The sequence below is a fragment of the Camponotus vicinus genome, unplaced genomic scaffold (assembly GCF_025532165.1).
Source record: "Camponotus vicinus isolate PSW18456_S1 unplaced genomic scaffold, iyCamVici1.0 SCAF_13, whole genome shotgun sequence".
Classification (NCBI taxonomy): domain Eukaryota; kingdom Metazoa; phylum Arthropoda; class Insecta; order Hymenoptera; family Formicidae; genus Camponotus; species Camponotus vicinus.
In genome coordinates this window covers 15,289,160-15,316,778 of record NW_028141949.1, presented here as the reverse complement: position 1 = coordinate 15,316,778, position 27,619 = coordinate 15,289,160, and the positions used below count along the sequence as shown (strand labels likewise).

The 27,619-nt window shown below is 35.6% G+C and overlaps 1 protein-coding gene and 1 long non-coding RNA gene across 14 annotated transcripts in view; one reads left to right on the top strand and one right to left on the bottom strand.

Moving 5' to 3' along the window:
• The window catches only part of LOC145964335 (uncharacterized), a 58,212-nt gene that overhangs the window by 2,204 nt on the left and 28,389 nt on the right, over positions 1-27,619 (bottom strand). The gene's annotated exons all lie outside the window — the stretch shown is intronic.
• The window catches only part of Sls (sallimus), an 83,007-nt gene that overhangs the window by 28,403 nt on the left and 26,985 nt on the right, over positions 1-27,619 (top strand). For 6 of the 13 annotated variants that reach the window (XM_083086949.1, XM_083086948.1, XM_083086946.1 and 3 more), the window contains 14 exons: positions 1,080-8,441; positions 9,046-9,818; positions 10,800-11,259; positions 11,341-11,432; positions 11,508-11,605; positions 11,786-12,006; positions 12,333-12,407; positions 13,741-13,845; positions 13,923-14,319; positions 14,418-14,487; positions 14,580-15,386; positions 15,497-15,563; positions 15,828-15,881; positions 16,933-27,441. In XM_083086949.1, coding sequence (XP_082943075.1) covers positions 1,080-8,441; positions 9,046-9,818; positions 10,800-11,259; positions 11,341-11,432; positions 11,508-11,605; positions 11,786-12,006; positions 12,333-12,407; positions 13,741-13,845; positions 13,923-14,319; positions 14,418-14,487; positions 14,580-15,386; positions 15,497-15,563; positions 15,828-15,881; positions 16,933-27,441 — 21,090 coding nt within the window. The other 7 variants (XM_083086954.1, XM_083086951.1, XM_083086953.1 and 4 more) reach the window with 5 other exon arrangements.

Genomic DNA, 27,619 nt, shown 5'->3' with positions numbered 1-27,619 from the left:
AAATTTCTTTTAAAGTGTCACTGTTTCACTGAATGATACAATCACTACGATATCACTTAGTAAGAAACACGATCACGGTTTTCCCTCGTTCCTTCGTCTTCGACTTCCAACTGATTACTATTACGACTAGATGCAGCACGAAGTAGGGGCGTGTGCGTCTTGTACGTCAAGAATCCCCACCGAGTTACTCCGCGGGAGATTATTACTTGAGGGAAACTCACTCCACTAAAAGTGAACGTCACATGACTTACGCGATCACATTTAATATAATTCATCTTCATCTCGTGTCTTGTTAAAATTAATAATGTTATCACAGTTGTCATTGCACATTATTGTCACCTTATGACATTTTATTGTCTTTCTGAGAAGTTCCTATGTAATCGAGATATCAAATTCTTATTTAGTTCATTTAAAAGTGATACAAAAGATCGAAAGGTCCATGCGTTTTTATTATATATTCTTTAACATCTCGTGTATAATTAATTGACATGTTTGATTGCCACTTTATTATATTGTTCGATTTATGTATATCTTATATCCCACATTCTATATCCTATATATAAGTATTTTAATTTGTTAATTTTGTCTATTAATGAATGATAAATATAAACATTTATACACCCCAATAATTAGTCGTTTTATTGCTATAATATAATCAAGCAAAGACAGATGTTAAGTTAAATATAATCTTTTACAAATTATTATTAATAACTCAAACAATTTACTCTTTCAAGGTTGACAGATACTTGGCGAATTGCCTGATTTCTACCCAGCAAAGTTAATTCAGTTAGAATTTATTTTCTTTATTTTGCAATTACGAAATAAATTTTCAAATGATGATTACAAATGTACAATGTACAAATGTACAATTAAAGACGATATATAATTAATTTCACGACATTAATATAAATAATTTATTGCAAATTTATAAAAATGTATTTCAGTGTGACATGCATGCATTGCATAAATTCGATATAATATCAACAAGGCTTCCGCTTGGCTTCATATATGTGATGTGGTGTGAAACGAACAATCGAAAATGTTCAAATCTATTTAAAATAACTTTTCATAACTTACAGAAAGAAAAGAAGCCTATTACGCGGTTCCCGCAGAAACGGGTGCCAGTATAGAAATAGATGCAAAACTTCAGCAAGACTTGAGAGAAGATATAAATTTAAAATCTTTAGCTCTCGATGAGAATGGCTTACCCCTTGAAGTGCAGCTTCGACCGGGTGATGAATCATTACCCTGGAGAAAAGAGCGTGTTCAGCATCGATCTCAAATTAGCGATTCACTTCCATGGAGGAAAGCGAAAACAAAATCAAGAGATTCCTCTTTGGATAAGCTTCGAGCTTTCGAAAGTCAAATAAAACCATGGACTGAAGAAGAAGTGGTTTTGAAAAAAGCTCCTCAAATTACTAAAGATGTAACCAAAGAAAAACTGGAAGAGGTTGAATTAAAGCCAACAAAGATCAAAAAGAAAGAAATTGAGAAATCCGATCTCGAAACAATTCAACTAAAATCCGTGCCTAAAGATGTAATAAATATTACAGTAACCGAAAAGAGAGTTACTCGTGATGATGATACTAAGCTTGAACTTTACAAAGAGGAAACAGATGCTACTCTGCTAAAAACATCGCGTCGTTTAGACGAAATTGTATCAAGAAAAGAAAAAAGCGAAGCAAAACCATGGACAGAAGAACAAATTACTTTAAAGAAAACGAAACCAAAGACAAAAGAAATTTCAGAAATAGACACTGAAGAAAAAATTGATTATATCGAACAAGAAGACAGTTCTTTGCTTAAAATTTCAAAAGATGAGGAAACACAAAAAACTAAGAAAGAAAAGTCTATCGAAAGCAAACCAGAACAATTCAAACCTTGGACGGAGGAAAGAATTGCTCTGAAAAAGGCGAAATTAGAAAAAAAAGAAATACCTAAAGAAACGCTCGAAAGTATTACACTGAAACCTTCGCAAACAATACAAAAAGATCTTGTAAAGCCAATTTTAGAAAAAGCAGACCTTAAGCCAATTTCAAAGGAAGAACCTGAAATAATTTCATTAGAAACTACGCCCATCGATGTTTCTACAGTCAAAGAAGCGAGAAGGGCGAGTAAAGATGTGACAGATACAGATAAAACGGATAAAATAAAACCATGGACAGAAGAAAAAATTACTTTAAAGAAATCTACAGCTATCCAAAAAGAAATAGAAAAAGAGATGGTAGAAACGGTGGAATTAAAACCATCTAAACTTACTAAGCTGCCATATAGAAAACCGAGCTTAGAGAAAATAGATTTAAAACCTGTCACGAAAGAAAAGTCAAGTATTGTAGAAACCGCTAAAAAAACCGACGATATTAAACAGGAAGATACTACATTACTTCAGGTTTCGACTGAGACATATGACATTACTAAATTAAAACCATCAAAATCGCATATAAGCGAAAAGCCAATACAAAAAGAAAAAGATGACGTAAAAGCTATGGGAACATATACTGAAGAAGAAGATACCACTTTACTTACATCAGAACGCACAATGTCGGAAACTACAAGCGTCGACAAAAAAATAAAAAGAAGAGAACAAACGCTACAAGAAAAGCCACAATCAAAGCCATGGACAGAAGAAAAAGTAATCCTGAAGAAAACAAAATCAGAGCAAAAAGAAATACGCAAAGAAACTTTGGAAGAAATATCATTAAAACCAGTAAAAGTCAAAGAAATAATAACAAATGAAGAGATAACAGAAAGAGTAGATTTGAAACATGTTAAGACAGAAACTACGGATTTAATGGATATTAAAAAGCAACAAGAAAAAGTACCATATCACGAAGAAGAAGATAAAACTATTATTGAAACGGATAAAAATATCGAGTCAATTAAGAAAGTAAGAAGTAAAAAGAAAACTGCTGAAAGTGTATCATACACGGAAGAGGAAGATACTAGCATGCTCGCCATCGAGAGAACCGACGAAACAATCGAAAAATCTATGAAAGAAGAAATACCAGTGCCATGGATTAGAGGGAAAAAAGCAAAAGAAAGAAAAGAAGTTGAAGAAATAAAACCATTACAAATAATTAAACCTGAAGCAGATTCAGAGGAAGATAAATCAATAAAGACATCAGAAGCTCCATGGCGTCGTAAACCAAAACCATCAACGATTCAAAAAATTTCAGAAGAATCAACAAAAGATGATACTAAAGAAGTATCTGAAATAATTTGGCGAAAACCTAAAAAAGATAAAACGATACAAATCGTTAAAGAAGAACCACAGATTGAAGATTTTACATCCGTCGTATTGAAACCGACAAGACGTCCTGAAAAACCTGAAGAACAGAAATCAACAGAAGAAATTGTACTAAAACCAGTAAAACAAGTACTCAAAGAAGAAGAAATACCAGAAAAAATCACTCTTAAATCGGTTATAAAGGAAAAACCAGAAACAAAAACTTTACCTGAAAAAATAGTTAACGGAGATGTATCTACTGAAAAGATAGATTTACCATGGAGACGTGGAAAGAAACCAATACAAATTCAGGAGAAAGCCGAGGATATACAGCAACCGGAGAAACTTAAAGAATCGAAACCTGAAGAAGTCGTATTAAAACCTGCTAAGAAGCTTCCTAAAGAGGAAGAAACAAAGGAATCAATTATTTTAAAACCAGGGAAAAAAGAAAAAGTCGAAGAAAAACCCGAAGAGGTTCGATTGAAGCCAGTGAGAAGAATAGAAAAACCAGAAGAACCGAAACCTGAAGAAGTCGTATTGAAACCAGTTAAAAGGCTTCCTAAAGAGGAAGAAACGAAGGAATCAATTATTTTAAAACCAGGGAAAAAAGAAAAAATCGAAGAAAAACCCGAAGAGGTTCGATTGAAGCCAGTGAGAAGAATAGAGAAACCAGAAGAACCAAAGCCTGAAGAAGTCGTATTGAAACCAGTTAAAAAGCTTCCTAAAGAGGAAGAAACAAAAGAATCAATTATTTTGAAACCAGTAGAAAAAGAAAAACCCGAGGAGAAACCCGAACAGGTTCGATTGAAGCCAGTGAGAAGAATAGAGAAACCAGAAGAACCAAAACCTGAAGAAGTCGTATTAAAACCTGTTAAGAAGCTTCCTAAAGAGGAAGAAACAAAGGAATCAATTATTTTGAAACCAGTAGAAAAAGAAAAACCCGAAGAGAAACCCGAGGAAGTTCGCTTAAAACCAGTGAAAAGATTAGAGAAACCAGAAGAACCGAAACCTGAGGAAGTCGTATTGAAGCCTGTTAAGAAGCTTCCTAAAGAGGAAGAAACAAAAGAATCAATTATTTTGAAACCAGTAGAAAAAGAAAAACCCGAAGAGAAACCCGAACAGGTTCGATTGAAGCCAGTGAGAAGAATAGAGAAACCAGAAGAACCGAAACCTGAAGAAGTCGTATTAAAACCTGTTAAGAAGCTTCCTAAAGAGGAAGAAACAAAGGAATCAATTATTTTGAAACCAGTAGAAAAAGAAAAACCCGAAGAAAAACCCGAGGAAGTTCGCTTAAAACCAGTGAAAAGATTAGAGAAACCAGAAGAACCGAAACCTGAGGAAGTCGTATTGAAGCCTGTTAAGAAGCTTCCTAAAGAGGAAGAAACAAAGGAATCAATTATTTTGAAACCAGTAGAAAAAGAAAAACCCGAAGAGAAACCCGAGGAAGTTCGATTAAAACCAGTGAAAAGATTAGAAAAACCGGAAGAACCGAAACCTGAGGAAGTCGTATTGAAGCCTGTTAAGAAGCTTCCCAAAGAGGAAGAAACAAAAGAATCAATTATTTTGAAACCAGTAGAAAAAGAAAAACCAGAGGAGAAACCCGAACAGGTTCGATTGAAGCCAGTGAGAAGAATAGAGAAACCCGAAGAACCGAAACCTGAGGAAGTAGTATTAAAACCTGTTAAGAAGCTTCCTAAAGAGGAAGAAATAAAAGAATCAATTATTTTGAAACCAGTAAAAAAAGAAAAGCCGGAGGAGAAACCCGAGGAAGTTCGCTTAAAACCAGTGAAAAAGTTAGAGAAACCGGAAGAACCGAAACCTGAGGAAGTCGTATTAAAGCCTGTTAAGAAGCTTCCTAAAGAGGAGGAAACAAAAGAATCAATTATTTTGAAACCAGTAGAAAAAGAAAAACCCGAAGAGAAACCCGAGGAAGTTCGCTTAAAACCAGTGAAAAGATTAGAGAAACCAGAAGAACCGAAACCTGAGGAAGTCGTATTGAAGCCTGTTAAGAAGCTTCCTAAAGAGGAAGAAACAAAGGAATCAATTATTTTGAAACCAGTAGAAAAAGAAAAACCCGAGGAGAAACCCGAACAGGTTCGATTGAAGCCAGTGAGAAGAATAGAGAAACCAGAAGAACTGAAATCTGAAGAAGTCGTATTAAAGCCTGTTAAGAAGCTTCCTAAAGAGGAAGAAACAAAGGAATCAATTATTTTGAAACCAGTAGAAAAAGAAAAACCCGAGGAGAAACCCGAACAGGTTCGATTGAAGCCAGTGAGAAGAATAGAGAAACCAGAAGAACCAAAACCTGAAGAAGTCATATTAAAGCCTGTTAAGAAGCTTCCTAAAGAGGAGGAAACAAAAGAAACAATTATTTTGAAACCAGTAGAAAAAGAAAAACCTGAGGAGAAACCCGAGGAAGTTCGCTTAAAACCAGTGAAAAAGTTAGAGAAACCGGAAGAACCGAAACCTGAGGAAGTCGTATTAAAGCCTGTTAAGAAGCTTCCTAAAGAGGAAGAAACAAAGGAATCAATTATTTTGAAACCAGTAGAAAAAGAAAAACCCGAGGAGAAACCCGAACAGGTTCGATTGAAACCAGTGAGAAGAATAGAGAAACCAGAAGAACCAAAACCTGAAGAAGTCATATTAAAGCCTGTTAAGAAGCTTCCTAAAGAGGAGGAAACAAAAGAAACAATTATTTTGAAACCAGTAGAAAAAGAAAAACCGGAAGAGAAACCCGAACAGGTTCGATTGAAGCCAGTAAGAAAAATAGAGAAACCCGAAGAACCGAAACCTGAGGAAGTCGTATTAAAACCTGTTAAGAAGCTTCCTAAAGAGGAAGAAACAAAAGAATCAATTATTTTGAAACCAGTAGAAAAAGAAAAGCCGGAGGAGAAACCCGAGGAAGTTCGCTTAAAACCAGTGAAAAAGTTAGAGAAACCGGAAGAACCGAAACCTGAGGAAGTCGTATTAAAGCCTGTTAAAAAGCTTCCTAAAGAGGAGGAAACAAAAGAATCTATTATTTTGAAACCAGTAGAAAAAGAAAAGCCGGAGGAGAAACCCGAGGAAGTTCGCTTAAAACCAGTGAAAAAGTTGGAAAAACCAGAAGAACCGAAACCTGAGGAAGTCGTATTAAAGCCTGTTAAGAAGCTTTCTAAAGAGGAAGAAACGAAAGAATCAATTATTTTGAAACCAGTAGAAAAAGAAAAACCCGAGGAGAAACCCGAGGAAGTTCGCTTAAAACCAGTGAAAAAGTTGGAAAAACCAGAAGAACCGAAACCTGAGGAAGTCGTATTAAAGCCTGTTAAGAAGCTTCCTAAAGAGGAGGAAACAAAAGAAACAATTATTTTGAAACCAGTAAAAAAAGAAAAACCCGAGGAGAAACCCGAGGAAGTTCGCTTAAAACCAGTGAAAAAGTTAGAAAAACCCGAAGAACCGAAACCTGAGGAAGTCGTATTAAAGCCTGTTAAGAAGCTTCCTAAAGAGGAGGAAACAAAAGAATCAATTATTTTGAAACCAGTAGAAAAAGAAAAACCGGAGGAGAAACCCGAGGAAGTCCGCTTAAAACCAGTGAAAAAGTTAGAGAAACCGGAAGAACCGAAACCTGAGGAAGTCGTATTAAAGCCTGTTAAAAAGCTTCCTAAAGAGGAGGAAACAAAAGAATCTATTATTTTGAAACCAGTAGAAAAAGAAAAGCCGGAGGAGAAACCCGAGGAAGTTCGCTTAAAACCAGTGAAAAAGTTGGAAAAACCAGAAGAACCGAAACCTGAGGAAGTCGTATTAAAGCCTGTTAAGAAGCTTCCTAAAGAGGAAGAAACGAAAGAATCAATTATTTTGAAACCAGTAGAAAAAGAAAAACCGGAGGAGAAACCCGAGGAAGTTCGTTTAAAACCAGTGAAAAAGTTAGAGAAACCGGAAGAACCGAAACCTGAGGAAGTCGTATTAAAGCCTGTTAAGAAGCTTCTTAAAGAGGAAGAAACAAAAGAATCAATTATTTTGAAACCAGTAGAAAAAGGAAAACCGGAGGAGAAACCCGAGGAAGTTCGCTTAAAACCAGTGAAAAAGTTAGAGAAACCGGAAGAACCGAAACCTGAGGAAGAAAAACCAACAGATATAATGGCGGCTCCTTGGCGGCGTAGTAAACGAACGAAGAAAGTAGTTGATTTCAAAGATGAAGTTACAATAGTGCCAATTGATCAAGAAGAATCGGTTACAGAGATATCTGAAGAAAGAAAAACAACAATAATTACAGAAGATACTCAAAAACAAGTTGAAAATAAAGTAGAATCTGTACCACCTCGCGAAGAAGAGAGAATTGAACAGATAATTGCAACAAGCGAAATTTCATGGAGAAAAAAGAAACAAGAGCAAATCAAAATGGAAGAAGAGAAAGAAATGGTTGTTTTAAAGCCTATCGAAGAAGTTAAAGATTCAAAACCGGAAATTAAACAAATTGAAGAGCATGTATTAATTCCAATTAAAGATGAGAAATTACCTGAGGAAGTTGAAAAAGATGTAATTCAACTAAAACCGACACCTAAAAAGAAAATAAAGAAAGAAGAAGTAGTAGAAGAAATTAAATTAAAACAAGTTAGTAAAGAAAAAATAATAGAAGACAAACCTAGGGAAGAGAAAATTATTGAATTGAAGCCTATAACATTTGAGAAAGAAATAGCAAAGGTGTCGGAGGAAAAAGATGAAGCCATTATTAAAATGGTTAAAACACCATCTAAGAAAATAGAAAAAGTGTCCGAAGAAATCGTTCCTATTATTAAGGAAAAGAAGGAAGAAATTACTACTAAAATTGAGGAAATCAAAGAAACTGTTGAAGATGTTAAATTACAAATTAAGACAGATGTTACGCAAATAGAAGACCGTAAGAGGAAACGTAGACAACGTACTCAAGTCGACATATCTATTATAGATAAGGACAAAACTGTTGCTCCACGATTTATTCAAAAATTACAGCCTGTTATCGCTGAGCTAGAGAAACCTACTAAATTTACATGTACTGTCATAGGAAATCCTTTCCCTGAAATTTCATGGTATAAAAATCAACAAGAACTCCATGCGAGCGAAAAATATACAATGACTATATTCGAAACAACAGCAACTTTAGAAATTACAAAAGTTAAAGAAGAAGATGCTGGAATGTATTCTTGCAGAGCATCTAATCCAGCTGGGGTTGCAACATCTACTGCCAATCTTGTGATATTCGGTAGTAATATTATCGAATATAAAGTGTGTTTTTTCATATTGATCTTCATATTAATTTGGATTTAAAAATTTAATTAATTTTTCAATGTCTTAATCTTTCCTTTACTAAATCTCTACTAATAAAAACACTGCGAAATAATATTAATAATTCTTTTTCGTCTTATAACTGCCACAAATAAAATACATACTTTTCAAATAATTGAATGTCTTTATTAACACATCCTCACGATATTAAATTCTTCAAATTAATATAATATATCCTCTTAATATAATAATAAATTAATTAATATAATATATCCTCTTAATTAATATAATTAATGTAATATATCCTCTTCAATAAATATATATAAATGAATAGTAATTTGCGAAATGCAAATGTGTGCCTAATGCACTTCCTAATGCATTGGATATAACATTTTATTTTCTAGTAATTACATGACATTGTACGAGTAATAAAAAAAACTTGTTGTATCTTCCCTATTTGTTTTTCTCCTTTATTGAAATATTATTTTCCAAAATTTCCTTTTCTTTTTTAAATAACGCACTTGAGTGGATATTCGTGTTTTTTTACATTTATATGTATAACGCGATATTTATCTTTTCAGAAAAAGAAGAGGAAGGCGTAGCACCACATTTCTCGACACCAATCAAACCGCTAATGGTCCAAGAGCATACACCTGCTTTATTAGAATGTGTTGTCACTGGCACACCAGTACCGGAAGTGAAATGGTATCGCGGTGAAAGAGAAGTAAAACCAAACGAAAAAACCGAGATTACTTTCAATTCAACAACTGGAGAAGCTAAACTGAAAATTTTAGAGCCAACACCACAAGATGAAACAATATATCGCGTTCGCGCTGTAAATAAATATGGTCGTGCTGAATGCAGAGCTAATTTGGTGATCAGTAACATTGTTAAAGTAAGCAAACCGATTGTTCTCAGAGCACCACGAATTACACGACCTCTACCAGCTCTTGTAGCAGAGCGTAGCAAGCCTCTGAAACTTTCGGCTGATTTTGAGAGCGCACCGAAACCCGAAGTTAAATGGTTCCGCAATGGTATTGAAATTGCGCCAACTGACAGATGCGTGATAAATATTTACGAGAGTACAGCTGAATTAATTATATCTGATGTGACGAAAAAAGATAGCGGCAAATATGAGATTAGAGTTCAAAATGAAGCCGGCGAAGCAAGAAGTTCAAGTTCTGTTACCGTCAAGGACCATGAAGATACTACAAGCGAAGTGAAAGCACCGATGTTTGTAAAACCGATTCAACCTCAACTCGTTGCAGAAGGAGAAGTTGTTATCATGGAAACAAAAGTAGAATCATATCCGACAGCATCTTTCCAATGGTTCTACGAAAGCAAACCTCTTGAGGTATTTTGTCGTCTTGTGTTTATTTAAAAAATAATTTTCTCTTTCTTTTTATATGCATGTATATACGTAAATGATTCTTAGATGTCAAATGGTACTGCCAAACTCGATTTTAAGTTATTAGATTTGAGGTGCAGAAAATGCAATCTATCAATATAATTATACTGAAAATGTATGTTTCCAAGATCAATCAAATCTGCATAGTTAAATTATTTTCATGTACATATACTTAATAGAAGCGAATGCAAAAGTCTTTATTTCTTAAAATTTTTGTTTTTCGAATTTGTATCACTTGACTCATCAATATATATATATATATATATATATATATAGAGAGAGAGAGAGAGAGAGAGAGAGAGAGAGACATATCATCTAGATTTTCATAAAAATAAAGAATTAATAAAGGATATAATTTTTTTCAATTCGTATCACTTGGCTCATCATTCATATATATATATATATATATATATATATATATATATATAAAGAGAGAGAGAGAGAGAGAGAGAGACATATCATCTAGATTTTCATAAAAATAAAGAATTAATAAAGGATATAATTTTTTCCAATTTGTATCACTTGGCTCATCATTCATATTTATATATAATAATGAGAATCAAGTGATACAAATTCAAAAAACAAAAATTTTAAGAAATAAAGACTTTTGCGTTCGCTTCTATTAAGTATACATAAAAATAATTTAACTATGCAAATTTGATTGATCTTGGAAACATACATTTTCAGTATAATTATATTGATAATTATATTGATTATATAGATTGCATTTTATTGCATATATATATATATATATATATATATATATATATATAAAGAGAGAGAGACATATAAATAAAGAATTAATAAAGGATGCATGTATGTATGTATGTATATATAGAGAGAAAGAAACAAAGAGAGAAAAAGACATAATATTGAGAATTTCATAAAAATAAAGGATTAATGAAGGATACAATTTTTTTGTTGCAGTCGACGCCGCAGGTGAGAATCGTGACTCAAGAGAATCGATCGATTTTAATGGTGAAACAAGTCACACCGGAACTTGTCGGTAGCTACACCTGTCGTGCTGAAAATGTTGGTGGCTCGGTCACTTGTACAGCCAGCGTTAACATTACAGAAACAATATGGGAAGAAGCAATTGAATTGATTTCGCCGACATTTGTTAAAAGACTCTCACCTGTAAGAGTTATGGATGGCGAGAGTGTTAATTTAACCTGCGTCGTTGAAGGGAAACCGATGCCTAGGGTAGAATGGTACCATAATGACATGCCAATTAAAGAAGGCAAAGAAATAACAATTATCCAGGATATGGAAGGTATCTGTAGTCTAGCCATTACCGAGGTATTCCCGGAGGATGCTGGAGAATATACCTGTCGTGCTATAAATCCTGTTGGCGAGGCTGTCTGCAAGTCATCACTTGTCGTTGAAGGTATATTCGTCAAATAATATATATAGAATAATTTACAAGCGATCTGTCTTACTATTTGTATCACGATTAATTTAATTATAGCTTACGAGTACGTTCCTGACTCGGAAATTGCATCTTCGATAGTCGCAACATCTCTAACTACAGGATCAGAAGAAGATCTTTTATCTCCGAAAGTAAGTACTACAGCCAACCATATAGAATTGATTATTTGATGCAATGTTAAATATTAAAATTTATTTTGTTTCCAGGAAACTCCAATATTTGACATTGATACAGAAGAATCCGCACCGGAAATAATTAAACAGCTTCCTCAGTTAATTCCTATCAAAGATGGGGAATTAACTAGGTATGTTTAAGATATATTTGACAAATAATAATTAATTTGAAATGTTGGTATATATGTATTGAACCCTATATATATATATATATATATATATATATATATATATATATATATTAATCAACACATACATGTATATGTACCTGTATATATTCTTATGCATAATTGTTATTTCTTCTTTTATAGACTGGAAGTGAAAGTGAAAGGTAAACCAAAACCGGAAGGAAAATGGTATAAACAAGGTGTGGAAATTGTCTCATCACAAGAATTCCAAATTGAAGAATTTGAAGATGGCACGTCGGTGCTGACGATCGCTGAAACTTTTCCCGATGATACTGGTGAAATTGTATTCGAAGCTCACAATCCACTCGGCGTGTCGACCACGACGACATATTTATCAGTAGAAGGTAATATTCCCTTCTCTATAGATTCTAAAAATTTCACTAATCTGCTTAAGTCAAGTTCTTTTCAGTTGTGCTCTTCGAATGGAGAAACATCATCGAAGTCCTATAGCATCCTGGTAAAAACCTATTGATTATCCTACATTTTATCCCACATTATCCACACCAAAAACACTCGCAACATCCTCAATTTACACTGTCTTCTATTTTATTTATTGTATATTCTATGCAAGTCTACGAATGTCTTTGGTCTTATTCATATTCTTAATGTTGACCAGAGGGATTCATTACACATTCGCTATACAATTCTTATTTGTCATTCTATTGGCTAGGTATACTGGGCACAAAAGAATACCGGAAACCAGAATGGGTCACACAGATGGAAAAAATGCAAGAAGCTTTAAAAGGTAAGAATCGCGTTCATCCGAACGTGATTGATTGCATGCCGAGTGATACAGAGTGCAGTTTTTCAAGCGACAGTCTGGATGACCGTGCATTAAGAGACGAAAGTTCTCAAAGAGATAGCTCGACTGTGATCAGCGAATTTTCATCAACAAAAACATTAATGAACATTGGTGATGACGATATTAGATTGCCTTTTGACGAGAATGAAGTTACTTCAAAAAAATTCTTATCAAGAAGATATTCAGATTCTCTCGGGACTAAAGAAAATATTATTTCGATACAGTATTCTTGGCAAATCGATGTTTCTCATAAAGAGCAAGCTCCGATAGCATCTCATTTATTAGCAGAGAAAAACAAAAACATTTCTTCGATTTTAGATATGCAAAATGAAGTAGCTTCAAAAGTGAAACATCAAGAAAATAAGCAAAATATATCAAAAATATCTTCTAGCATATCAAATCAGCCTTCTTCAATCGAAACAAAATATATTGCACAGAAAAAAATAATCAACGAATTGCTTCCAACTTCCGACTCTTTTAGCTATGAAGATATATTTAAAAAACAAAATGTAGACAAATCGTCAGAATCTAAAAAAAATAAAATTGTTCTTGACTTTAATGAGTTTCCGCCCTTAAAATACGAGAGAAAAATTCAAGAACATTCAGATGCTGGAGTGATCACTTCTACAGACAGTTCAAGATCACCATTTTATTTATCATCGATTAAAGAAAAATGCGAAACATCGAGTATGAGAGATCAAAATAATTTGAATGCTAAAATAAATAAAACCATTTCTGAAGAATTCGCCATTAATCCGACTTATGATTATAAAAGAAAATATCATACATATCCCAAGTCCAGGATTCCAATTTTAAAGTGCGCCAGGAAACGACGACTTGAAAATTATACCATAGACCCACGAATGTTTCCATTAGAACCGAGAGAAATCGATCTAGATTCTTTCCAGCAATTGCATACAGCGGATAGTCAAGAAGAATTGCAAGAATTCTTGCTGCTTGAAAGCCAATGCAGCGGTAATCTTGGATTGGCGAGCAATGCATTCACATCTGAAGTATTTTATAATGAATATACCGATGATGAAAGAAGTACGATGTCAGGTAGAACTTTATTTAAAACTAATGATAGAAATGTATCGTTTACAAAATAACCATGCATGATTTTTTGTGTGTTTTTGTCTAACTAGACTACTGACATGAGGCTTGTACGAGTAATCTTGATATCAAACATAAAATTAGGTAAGATAATCGTGGGATTATATTGAGCAAATTTTCCTTCTGAGATTTTTTAATTTAACATTAGCCACATATGTTTCAGCCACGCAAGCTGTTCCACGATTTATACAAGAGATAACGGACATCTATACAAAAGCAGGAAATGTTGCCTTGTTTGAATGTATCTACTCTGGTAATCCCAAACCAGGTAATTGTCATACAAATGCGCAAATGTTGCGAAGTTCGATTATGAAATTTTTAATTGATTATTTCCTCAATTTCTAGATATTGTTTGGTATAAAAATGATAAGCTTTTAATGAACACGGAAAATGTAAAAATACGATTACTTGATCAAGAAAATAAGACCACTCTAACAATCAAGCGAGCCACGAAAGACGACGATGCTACATATGTTTGTAAAGCTACTAGTGAAATTGGCATGATAACAACTAAAGCCAAACTACATGTCGATACTATAAGCGATTCGGGATTAATGCCGGACGACGTAATCAAAGAGGAAGAAAAGCCGAAAAAACAAGAAGAGAAACCGCACAAAAAGAAGAAGACCGAACTAAAGAAAGCAAAAGAAATCAAAGAAAAAGTAAAGGCCGAACGTGTCAAGATCGAGAAAGAAGAAATCCATGAAGAAAAACTTATACCGAAGGAACAAACAGAAGAAAAGTTAGTATTATATATTACGAGTTATTCACAATACATTTCATATAATTTTTTAATTTATTTGATTTACAAATTATGATATTTATTTTCTGTATTTTTAGGAGAATTGTCGATGTGGAGGAAACTCAACTATTAGAAACTACAGAAATTATAAAAGAGAAGCCCGAGGAGGTATTATAATATGCAACTTTTACAATTTTTTCTAATTAGAGCTATATTTCTTGTACAATTTTATGCAACTACTATTTTATTTCTTATTTTAGATTTCTAGAGCACGAAGAATTGTACCCATCCAAGAACCGATTATGACTGAAGCAACAGCTTCTTTGAAGAAAATTGATGATCAAAAATTGCGAGAGGATATACCTAAAATCGAAGAACGTGCTAAAAGAATTGTTGAGGAACGGGAAAGTGTCATTATATCAGAAATCACGAGCGAAGATACTGTCCCCGATTTCACTGTCGAAACAAAACTCGATCATGCTGAAATTACTTCGGAAACTTTGCAGAAAGTATCGGTCTTGGAAACGCATGTAGAAGCAAGTGTACAAGAAACGAAACGTATAGAAGCAAAACAGAAAAAGGCGAAGAAAATAAAAGCGGAAAAAATTAAAGAAGATATTACTATAAAAGAAATTGTGGAACGACAAAAGGAAAACATAGCTCGCGAAGTTGATGAGATAATGGAAATACTTGACGCGAAGGAGTTTGGCCCAGGAGAGTCTCCTCTTCGAGAACTCGCTACGATTGGTTATTTGGTTCGACAAGGTGTATCTGTAAATGAAATCAATGAATGTCTTTACAGGACTGAAATCTTTCCCGCTTTAAAAACACCCGATGCTCAAAATGCTTTGGTTCAACTGGTGGAAAGAAAAGGTCACGGGCCCTTGATTACTCAAGTGCTTACTGAAGAGACGACGACTGACGAGAGCTTTGTCGCGGCGACAGTCGGTTTTCGTGCTTTCATGAGAATGGTCGAGCTTCAACATGCTACTGTGGAAGAAGTCATTACGCACTTTGCTCCAAAAGATTTCAGACCACGTGCTTGGGAAGTTACGGAAGTTTCTGAGGTATGGATATAACACAAATATTATTTGAATTTATAATTTCAAAGATTCTTCTCTTTCTTTATTTTAATAATGTACAAATAATATTTTTATGTTTGTTTTTCTTCATTTAGATCGAGACTGAACAATATGCTACAGAAAGAGTGGATAAAGTTCGCAAAACGGAGGTTCATTTTATGGGTAAGTCAAAATTGCAAGTTATGCGGTTTTTTTTTAAAAAGTTTCGTAAATCCATTACACGTAAATTCTTTTCACGAAATTTAGATTTATTTAAAACTTCTTTCGACAAATTAACAATTATTTTTTAAATATGTTTGTGTGCATTAGTTTTATTATGCAATAACAATAATATTGACAAATTTTATCCATGTGTCATTACTTTTTTCGCGTATACATATAAATCGTCTTAATTTTTTCAAAAGAATAAGAATCTTTTAATTGCAGAGAGGAGAGACGAAAGGAAAGCCACTCACGCACAGGATATTCGAGAAATTAAAGGTTCGAAACAATAAGTTTCGATGCATGAGATATTTAGTCGTCGTATAATCTACTCATTCTGATGAATTAGCGTTCGCTATAATGAGCAGTGCTTCTGCCATAATTTCTATTTTTTTCTATTAGCGCAAACTTAATGCTACATTATATATTTGTAATTTTAATTAATTTGACTTTAGATAAACACTTATTTAAGATTCCATTAATAGTATTTCATCAAGTAATACACTTAAATTTATTTTGAAGTCAGAATTATAAATTTTATGGAGATTGAATTAAATTTTGGATTATATAATTTGGGCAATATTATTATATTTCTAAAATACTTTTTTTATCTATAAAATATTCTTATATTTAGAAAAAAAGCAAAGAATTACATACTATAACTGCAAAATATGATATTTATGATTATTATTTTTAACGATCATTATTTTTATGCTTTCAGATGCATGAAGCTTTACTTGATCGATTAATAGATTAGAGATACTGTACGATTTTTTCGCTTATGCCGCTATGCTTTCCACACGCTATAAATCCTATTTCTTTAACTTTTATAATTTCCTTTATTACATTTTAATCAGTTATTTTCCATATCAGCTTCGAAATCAACGCTTCGCAATGCTCACTAGCGCTGATTTGAAATGTAAGTTGTATACTTTACCGATGCTTCATTTGATCCAAAGCGATATGAGACATAAAAGTATAGCAAAATCAAAATATTAATAATGTTATACATTCTATTAAATCATCATCATTTATTTTACACATAACTGAAAACTCAAACAATTGTCACTTTTTTGTTTATTAAGCTCATTCATATCGTAGTCAAACACGCGCTCTTTAATCGTGGCATGAAGTATGTAAGATTAAAAAAGAAAGAGAGAAAGAGAGAGAAAGATAAAAGGTGAAAAGATACGAATGCATGTATGTATACATCTTTTTAATTGGTATGATAGAAAGAGAATGAGAGAAAGAGAGAGAGAGAGAACAAATAGAAATTGAAAAACATCACGCAACACTCACGTCTGACACAAAATTCTCACACTTTCCACAGAATACGAGGACACACGGCAGGCACACACAACACTGCGCAAACGCAAAGATAGGAAACCAAGAGATCAGATCGAAGAAACAACACAAGATAGGGAAGAGGGGGTTCAAATTGTTAAATTTGAGGAGATCGAGGAGATTGAAAAGGAAAGAAAAAAGGAAACGGAAGAAATCGAAGAAGAGATTATTGAACTTGAACGGGATACAAAGGGCAGATTGATTCGTAAGCAAAAACAAGATGTAGAAAAACAGGTAGATGTAGAAGAGGAGGAAGAAATGATTAAAAAAGTTAAAAAGACATTAATGCCAAAGAAACCAGATATTAGTAAAGATGAGATACAACTGGAAGAGATAGAAGAATTTGAAATAATAAAGGATAAATCAGTGCCATCTATTGCTTTGAATGTGTCTAGTCAACGTAATCAAGTGATACCTTTAGATCATACGATCGAGCAAGCGCCTGGTAAACCTGAATCGGAAAAAGCAAAATATACTTTAGACACTGTTATTGCATTAACAGGAGAAACAACGTCAGTACACGAAAGAGAAATTGATGAAGTGATGAGCATTAAGCCCGCCGAACGTAAAGCGTCGATATCAATCTCGTCGATTGAACCATATTCTATTACAGAAACTACCGCACAGATATATACCAAGGAATTTTCGGGCACTTTTAAAGCTGTTTCTTATGAAGCTACGCCTTCTGTAATAACGAAAGAAAGTCTTCTTGTCAGCGAAACATTAACGCACGATGACGATGTATTGAATTTAACTCTGGCTCAATCGGAAAAGAGTCGTAAAGCAGATGTGCAATTCACTATGCAGGAAGCTACAACTATTAGTGAGACTATAGTCAATCAAAGTGAAATACCAACTGAAGATTTCGTGACGCCTTTAGGCGTTAAGGCAGAAGATACTATTTTACCACAGATAGAACTCTCAGTTTATGAAATACAGGAAGGTTTGACTGAAGAAAAGTTGGAGCCTGAGAAAACGATACTTACGAAACCACGAATTAATATTAATGCGATGGAACCGATATTGATAGAGGAAATTCGTCCCGAAGATAAGCCAGGGAAATATTATCCGGAGTTGATAGTGCCCACTGAAATGGCTACCGAAACGGTGATTTCGCAGAAACAACGCGTCACTGAAGAAATGAACGCGCCTGAAAAAGAAGGAACATATATTCCAGGTAGATTACCGCCAAGTCAAACTGCCCAGATTGGAATCTCATATGGAAACGAAACTGCTGTTATTCATCACGATCTCGTACAAGAGCGTGAAGGTGAATATATTCCCGATCGTAAAGTAGATTCTTTTGAAGCTATGCCAAATGTCACTCTTTTGGAAGGAGTTACAATTTCAACGATCAATGCACAACAAAAAGAAGATGATTTAACGATCGAAGAGAATAAACAGGTCACGGCAGATTTTAATGTCGTCGAAATTATATCAGCCGTAACAGCAGAGACATTAACTTCTGAAAAAGAACGAGATTATCGTCCCGATGATAAGCCCGCCAGTAAATTGGCAGTCACGTCGATATCACCATTGGAGATTGGTTCTATAATAGACACGATTGTTCAAGAATCTGAAGGATTCTATAATGTTGATCAAAAACCATTTGAAGCACTAGCAGAGACGTCGATTAGACCGGAAGAACACGTTTTAATATCTCAAGTTCAAACCGCGGATTATCCTGGAGATCTAAAAGATACGCTCAAATATGTTTCGGAGAGTGGTGTTGTATCTATTCAATTGACGGAAGCGAAAACTGTACTCGAAACGCTTGCTCACGATCGAGAGGCTACTATGGAAGAAAATGCTAAACCGGAAACCCATACGGTCGAGATGGTATATGATGCTATCAGGGGTATTGAGATATCGCAAACTACTTCTATAGAGAAAGAGACCGAATTGAAAATCTTCGAGATGCCTGAATCACATCGCGGCAAAACAGTACCTACTCATCCAATGATCTCACTTGAAGTTCAAGAAACTCAGCCAGAGAACAATTTAGGTGACGTTACAAAAGAAGCTTTGTCAATCGCTACGGCTAAAATCGAAGCGGTCAGTTTACAAGAGACAATCGTTGGCGAGACTGTCGCAGCAGAAAATGTAACTCCGGCAAAAGAAGATAAGAGTCCCGATACTAGAACTGCCGTAGTTTCGATGGATCAGATCGAAGGGTTACATACCACGATGATCGTTGCGAGCGAGAAAGAAATCGAATATGTTGAAACAGCCGATGTTAAAAGTGCATTTGCGAGTACTGAATATATGACACAAATGGCTCCGGTATGTGAACAAGTGAGAACAGAATCGCCGACCGAAGAATATCTAGAGGAACATAAACCTACGAGCGGAAAAGCATATACATCTCACGTTCCTATAGAGATTGTCAGTGTCGCTGTACAAGAAACTGCTGAGAAGGAAGAAATTTATAAAGCAGATACGAGGCCTGAGGGAAAAATAGCGAATATCGAACTTACGGAAACAAGACCTGGTGCTAGTATTCTCGAAGTAATTCCGCATGATTTCGAAAATATTTACACACCAGATATTAGACCAGAGACTTACACAATTGAATCATCTATAACTGGTCATACTGTCGCATCGAAGGCAGAAATCTTAGTGGAACAAAGCGCTGGAAAAATAAAGAGCGATCTACCGAAATCGAGCAAAGCGATATTACAGCAAGAAGCTCTGGAAGAATTGATAGTAACAGAGACAAATATCAGTGAAGCGGAACGAATCAGAGAGGAAGAAATATGTCCTATTAAACAGAACGCTGCAGTCGAGATATGTGCCCAATCCGAAAAATTGACTGTCACTGAAATAACGACGATAATGAAGGAGGAGGAATTGTCAGTGGAAAAATTACCAGACAAACGGAAAGTTGTATTGGACATAACCGGAGGCCATGAAATAGCCGAGACGCAGGAAATGATTCTTGCGAACAATATAAGCGCTTTGAAGGAAGAAAAGCCGAACCGGGAAAGTGCCAATCAATTACAGAGTGGATTAGATGTTGTACAGCAGATGGAAGTATCAGTATCCGAGAAAGAATCACCTTTAACAGCAGACGTAAAACCCGATGCCAAAAAGATCGACATTACTTTTCAAGAAGGAGAAGGTATAATGATTGCGATCACACATCCCGAAGACAAAGAAGACATACTTGGTGAAAAACCGGTGCCAAAGACTGCTGAAGCTGTAGTCGATATGGTAACACAAAAAATAGCATCGAAATATGAAATTATTAGCAATATCGCTCCAACCGAATTATCTACCGTGTCTACACAGGAAGTGCGTCCTAAAACGACATTATTGCCATTTGAGACAGTTATCACTGAAGAAGTACAAACGAGGGAGACTGAGAAACTTCTTCCTTATATACCAGCGCCAGAGAAAATAGCTAATCTTGAATTTATAATGGGCGAGAGTCTCGTTATTTCATCTATTACAGCGGAGGATAAGGAAAGTATACTCACAGAAATGAAAAAACCGGAATCTAAATCTGCTATATTTGATATTCCCACTCATATAGTAGCGCAAGCTGCCGAGGTAACTGCGACTGATAATGTCAGCGAATTAAAACGCGAAGAAACGATCTCTGCAATGGCTACGACCGAACACATCACTCATCATAGCATTGTTGCATCAGAGACATCGATAGGAGATTCGGAACAGCCGATGGTTGATTTCGTCAAGCCAGATAAGAAAAAAGTCGACGTGTCGTTCGAAGAAGAAGTGAGCGTAATGGTAATTGAAACGATTCCATCTGACAAGGAGCGAGAGTACTTGAAGAAACCGGATATTCCTGGTGAAAAAATCACTACAAGTTTCGATGCACATAAAATCGCCGAACTTACAGAAATTACACCAGCCACTTATCCAGGAAATCTCGATGTGAAAGCACCAACAAGCGCAGCGGCAAAAGTAGAACGTTTGCCATTTGAAAGCATTGTTCAAAGCGAAACTGTTGCAACGGAAACCGAGATAGAATTCAAGGATAAACCTGTAAAAACCGATACGGCTCAAATATCTATCGACGAAATTATCAGTGCTACTATGTCTACCGAAACTTTAGCCGAAAAGGAAGATGTTCTTCGAATTCCCGAAAAGCCTGCAGAGAAAAGAGCTGATATTCAATTTACTGCGCGCATAATTGCCGAGAAAAGCGAAGTCACTCCAGATTCTAGTATGGAAGTATTGGCAGACACGAAACCGACTTCTGTTTTAGCCGTACTCTCTAGTATTCCGTTAGAAGCAGTAGTACGAACAGAAACGCAATTAACAGAAGCAGAGGCTATACTCGAAAAAGATAAAGTACCATCAATGTTTCAAGCTGACTCTTCTATGATATTAGAACAAAGTCTACAAGTATCTTCAGTAATCTTGGAGGACAAGGAAATCGAATATAAGCCGAAGGAAACACCGAAACCGAAAACAGCAGAAAAAACTCTAATTGAAACCTATGGCGTTGCCGAAACAACGATGCAAGTTCCTGATTTTAGTACTGGCGAAATTGTCAGTGAAACACCGTTAGTTGCCGTCGCAATTCCAGATCACATAGTTTTTAATCCACTAGTGGAATCACAGCTTGTTGTTCAGGAGGGAGAAGAGCAATTTGTGCCAGCATTAATACCACAAAATAAAACTGTAAATATTGACATGGAAGAAGGTAAAGCGATTGTGAGTATAGCGCATGTAACAACTGTGGATAAAGAATCGCCATATATCGTCGAAGAGCAACCGCGTAAACATGCGGCTTCATTCGGAATTGATGCAACTCACGGTATAGCCGAAACAATCGCGATAGATATCGAACATTCTGTAGGAGAAATTATGATAAAAAAACCAGATGTTAAAACGGTCTCGTCCACACAAGAAGTATGTCAAAGTGTCTTAGTGACCGAAAGCACGATTCAGGATCAAGAAAAATCCTTTGAAGGAAAATTCATACCAGATTCACATAAAGTAGAATGGTCTGTGGAAGAGGGTAAACACGTGACTTCTATTACAGAAATTAAAATGGCTGACAAAGAAGTTCCCTTCGAAACCATACAAGAAGATAGATCTCATTCAGCGCTGTCGATTATTATTCCTGGCTATGAAGTCGCTGAGAGATCTGAAATAATTCTTAATTCGAGTATAGGTGAAATGAGCGAGAGTGCAGCACCGACGAGAGCAATTGCACAAATTGGACAGAAACCTTTTGAGACGGTGCAACTGATTGAACAAGTTCCTGTGGAGAAAGAAATAGACAAAATTCAGGAAACACCATTGACAAAAACGAGCGCGCATGTCGTTTTAGATGAAAATAGATTTGTCGCTATTACGGAATCTACTACTACTCAAGATGTCGAAACAGAATTTACCACGAAAAAATTACGTCAAGAGGCAGCTAATCTTTTGATGGAAGGCAAAGAAGTAGCAGAATTAATGGAAGTTAATTTACGCGAAGGACTTGGAGAATTACCTGCAGCATTAAAACCAATTACATATGAGGCACATCAGACACAATCTACCTTAGAAGGTATTGATATTAGCGAAACGGTTTCTCAGGAACAAAGTACGATATTTATCGACAAATTCAAACCTGATAAACGTAGTGCCGATATTAGTTTTGTAGAAGGAAAAAGTATTAATGTGGCTCATGTCGTAACACAGGACAAAGAAGGTACGATACAAATTCCGAAATATGAAGAGAGTACAGCTGATATAAAATTAACAAAGCTTGGCATGGATATTGCACAAAAAGCTCAAATTTTTATTGAGCAAAATACCGGTTTGGTTAAACCTTTCGAGAAGATTGTAGCGGAAGCTCATTCACAGCAAGATGTATTGCAACCTATCGTCATTGAAGAAATTCCAAGCGTAGAAAGTGAAGGAGTCTTTGATAAATATCCGAAAACGATATCCAGTACAGCTGTGCCAACATTCGAAGAGGATCATGGCGTATTTATCACGGAAATAACATCTGGCGAAGTTGAAGAGTCACTGGAGGAAAAGAGACACGAAGTGTCTCAAACAGCTGTCCGCACTATCGTTACTGAACGCGATACTATAGAAACTGTGATGGTGGAATCACGAGTTAATGTACCTGAACAAATTCCAGATCGTACTTTAGCACCTCAAGTGGCTGCGCCGACCAGAGATATGTTTGAAAGTGTCATTGTTAACGAAAATCTTGTCGAAGAAAGTGAGAAGACCTTCGAAGGTCTTTTTAAACCTGAAATGCAAAAAGCAAGCATTGATATATCAGAAGTAAAATCGTTGCAAATTTCAGAAACAATTACTGAAGACAAAGAAGAAACGTTGGACATCATTTCAAAACTAAATGAAGTCAAAGCTACGCCTGATATTGATCTATTCCAAACTGTCGAGGGTACTTTCGTGGAGAGTATACAAAGTACTCAAGAGCTTTGCGAGAAGAAACCATTCCCCTCTCAAGCTACCCTGATTCAAACCACGATGAAAACGATAGTAAGATCCGAAACAACGCCAGTCGAAAAGGAGGAAACATTTGATGGCAAACTTAAACCTGAAGAACAAAAAGGGAAACCGCAATTCGATGGTCTTACTACAGTTGTAATTACCGAGATAGCTTCTAATGAAATAGAGGACACTTTGCCTAAAACCGTTGCACCAAAATTACAACAGGCACAACCAAATTTAACTGGTAGAGAAGCTGCGGAAACTCTTCAAATAGTTACAGCGAACACGACCGAAGATCTTGTAAAAACTGCTAAACTAAACGAAGAAAAAGGTAAACCAGAACTTGAAGAATTATTATCTGTGAATGTCTCTGAAATCATTTCCAATGAAGTTGAAGACGTTCTAATTAGCAAAACTACTCCAAAAGATCAAAAGGCTGATTTCAGTGTTTCTGGCAGAGAAATCGCCGAAATAATTCAAGTAACAGCATTGTCTGAGACTGATGAGCTCGCTATAAAAGCACCAGAAAAACAGAAAGGTAAAAAACAAGTAGATGAATTAACTTCGCTGACTATTTCACAAGTAATTTCTAATGAAATTGAAGAAAAGTTAATTAGTGCTGAGCTTCCTATAGAGAAAACAGCTCATCCAAATGTGATTGGTAGAGATATCGCAGAAACTACATTAGTCATGACAATGGCCAGCACCGAAGAATTTGTTTCTAAAAAAGAAACTGAAAAACAGCGGGGTAAGCCTACTATTGAAGAACTTACGTCCTTAACAATTTCGCAAATAGAATCACAGGAAAGTGAAAATGTCCTCACTAGTCCCACAGTACCAACCGAAAAAACGGCGCAAACAAGTATGCATGGTCGAGATGTAGCTGAGACAACGGAAATAACAACTATGTCAAATGTAGATGAATTTGTTGAATTTCCGAAACCTGAGAAACAAAAGGGAAAACCGAATCTCGAGGAATTATTATCCTTGAATATAATCCAAACTGTTTCTAACGAAACGGAAGCTTTGTTGCCTAGCCCGGAGGTACTTATAGAAAAGATTGCGCAAGCCAATTTATTTGGTAGAGATGCAGCTGAAACAAGTCAAATTTTAACGCTAATGAACACAGAAGAACTTTTAAAACAAGTAACACCTGATGAACGTAAGGGAGAGTTCAAAGTGGAAGAATTATCCTCATTAACTGTATCTGAGGTACTATCTCATGAAACTGAAAGAATTTTTGAAAGTTCTGCCACACCCACTGTACTTACAGCAATGCCTATGATGTCCGGTAGAGAAATTGCCGAAACTTCTCAAGTGCTCACTGTTACAAATGTTGAAGAATTTTCGAGACCCAAAAGTCCAGAAGAACAAAAAGGTAAACCACACTTGGATGAATTTCCGTCACTAATGGTTTCCCAAGTAATATCTACCGAGACAGAGATGCAATTGCCGAGCCCGGAAAAGTTAGATGAGAAAAAAGCCGCACCGTGTCTTTCAGGAAGGGAGATAGCTCAGAAAATCGAAATTATAACTGCCGCAAACGTCGAACAAATACCAGAAGTAAAAAAGAAAGACGGTCAAAAAGGGAAACCAAATATCGAAGAGATGAGTTTCATTACTGTATCCGAAGTCATTTCTACGGAAACAGAACAAGAATTGCCAAGCCAAGAAACTCCAAAAGAACGTATAGCTCTGCCAAAAGTATCTAGTATAGAAGTCGCAGAAACTTCAGAAATTTTAACAGTGAGCAATGTCGAGGAACTTGCAAAACCAGAAATCCCTGAGAAATATAAAGGTAGACCGAATTTAGAAGAATTGATGTCATTATCAATCTCCGAAGTAGCTTACAGTGAAACGGAAAAAAGACTATTAACTCCGGAAAAACCAATCAAACAAATAGCTGAACAGACCATGTTAAGTATGCATGTTGCCGAAAAGTCTCAAGTGATTGCATCATCAATAACGGAAGAGATGAAAGAATCTGCCAAACCAGAAATAAAGAAAATAACACCAGAACAAATACCATTTGAGAGTATACAACAAATAGAGTCGATTCCTCATGACAGTGAACGCTTGCTTATTCTCGATAAAGAAGCACCAAGTATAACGGCTGACGTTTCATTTCGTGTTTCCGAGGGTGTTGAAGTTATACAAGTAACCGCGACCGAGAAGGAAACAAAAGATGTGAAAAATTTGGAGTTAACTAAACAAGTAGCTGAACCAAGTATGCTGGGTATGCGCGTTGCCGAAAAGTCTCAAGTGGTTACATCGTCAATAACGGAGGAAATAATAGAAACTATTAAACCCGAAATGAAGAAAATAACACCGGAACAGATTCCATTTGAGAGTATACAACAAATAGAATCAATTCCTCATGAAAGCGAACGGTCGCTTGTTCTTGACGAAGTCGCACCAAGTACAACAGCTGAAGTTTCATTCCGCGTTTCCGAAGGTGTCGAAGTTATACAAGTAACCGCAACGGAAAAGGAAACAAAGGAGGTCGTAAAAGGTACAGCAGAATTAACTGAACAATTAGCCGAACCGAGTATGTTAGGTATGCATGTTGCCGAAAAGTCTCAAGTGATTCCATCGTCAATAACGGAAGAGATAAAAGAATCTGCCAAACCGGAAGTAAAGAAAATAACACCAGAACAAATACCATTTGAGAGTATACAACAAATGGAGTCGATTCCTCATGACAGTGAACGGTTACTTATTCTCGACAAAGAAGCACCAAGTACAACAGCCGAAATTTCATTCCGTGTTTCCGAAGGTGTCGAAGTTATACAAGTAACCGCAACGGAAAAAGAAACAAAGGATGTCGTAAAAGGTACGGCAGAATTAACTGAACAATTAGCCGAACCGAGTATGTTAGGTATGCATGTTGCCGAAAAGTCTCAAGTAATTGCGTCGTCAATAACGGAAGAGATAAAAGAATCTACCAAACCGGAAGTAAAGAAAATAACACCAGAACAAATACCATTTGAGAGTATACAACAAATGGAGTCAATTCCTCATGACAGTGAACGATTGCTTATTCTCGACAAAGAAGCACCAAGTACAACAGCCGAAATTTCATTCCGCGTTTCCGAAGGTGTCGAAGTTATCCAAGTAACCGCAACGGAAAAGGAAACAAAAGATGTCGTAAAAGGTACAGCAGAATTAACTGAACAATTAGCCGAATCGAGCATGTTTGGTATGCGTGTTGCCGAAAAGTCTCAAGTAATTACATCATCAACAACGGAGGAGATAACAGAATCTACTAAACCTGAGATGAAGAAAATAATACCAGAACAAATACCATTCGAGAGTATACAACAAATAGAGTCGATTCCTCATGAAAGCGAACGCTCGCTTGTTCTCGACAAAGAAGCACCAAGTACGATGGCTGAAATTTCATTCCGCGTTTCCGAAGCTGTTGAAGTTACTCAAATAACTGCAACTGAAAAGGAAACAAAAGATGTGAAAGATTTGACGGAATTAACAAAACAAATAGCCGAGCAAAGCATGTTAGGTATACGCGTTGCTGAAAAATCTCAAGTAATTACATCATCAACAACGGAAGAGATGAAAGAATCTACTAAACCAGAAATAAAGAAAATAACACCAGAACAAATTCCGTTTGAGAGTATACAACAAACAGAGTCGATTCCTCATGAAAGTGAACGATCGCTTGTTCTTGACAAAGATGCACCAAGTACAACAGCCGAAATTTCATTCCGCGTTTCCGAAGGTGTCGAAGTTATTCAAGTAACCGCTACAGAAAAAGAATCAAAAGAAATTGTGAAAGGTATGGCTAAAGAAGCAAATGCGCAAGCTGATATAATTGAGCGCAAAGTTGCTCTAAAAACCGAAATCCTTCCGGAAAACATAGCATCTGAATTCATTATCACAAAACCAGAAAGTAAATTGGCTCACGGAATAAAAGACGAGAAACAGAGTGTGATTGTTACTGAATTACAACATGCTGCAGAAATTGAATCAAATCTGCCCGAACCCGTAATACCACTAGCAAAATTAGCGAGCACATCTATCGAAGCAGACTACTTGGAAAAAATTGTGGGTGAGTATTATTCTTCTAAAGGTAACATGATTGTTTTTGACACAAATCAGACGCGACGTTTTAGGAAAACTCGACTCAATCTGATACGACGACCATGATAAAAAATAACAAACCGAACAAATCTGACAGATTAGATTAGATTTATTAACATTCTAAAAACAATTTTGACTATCGATAT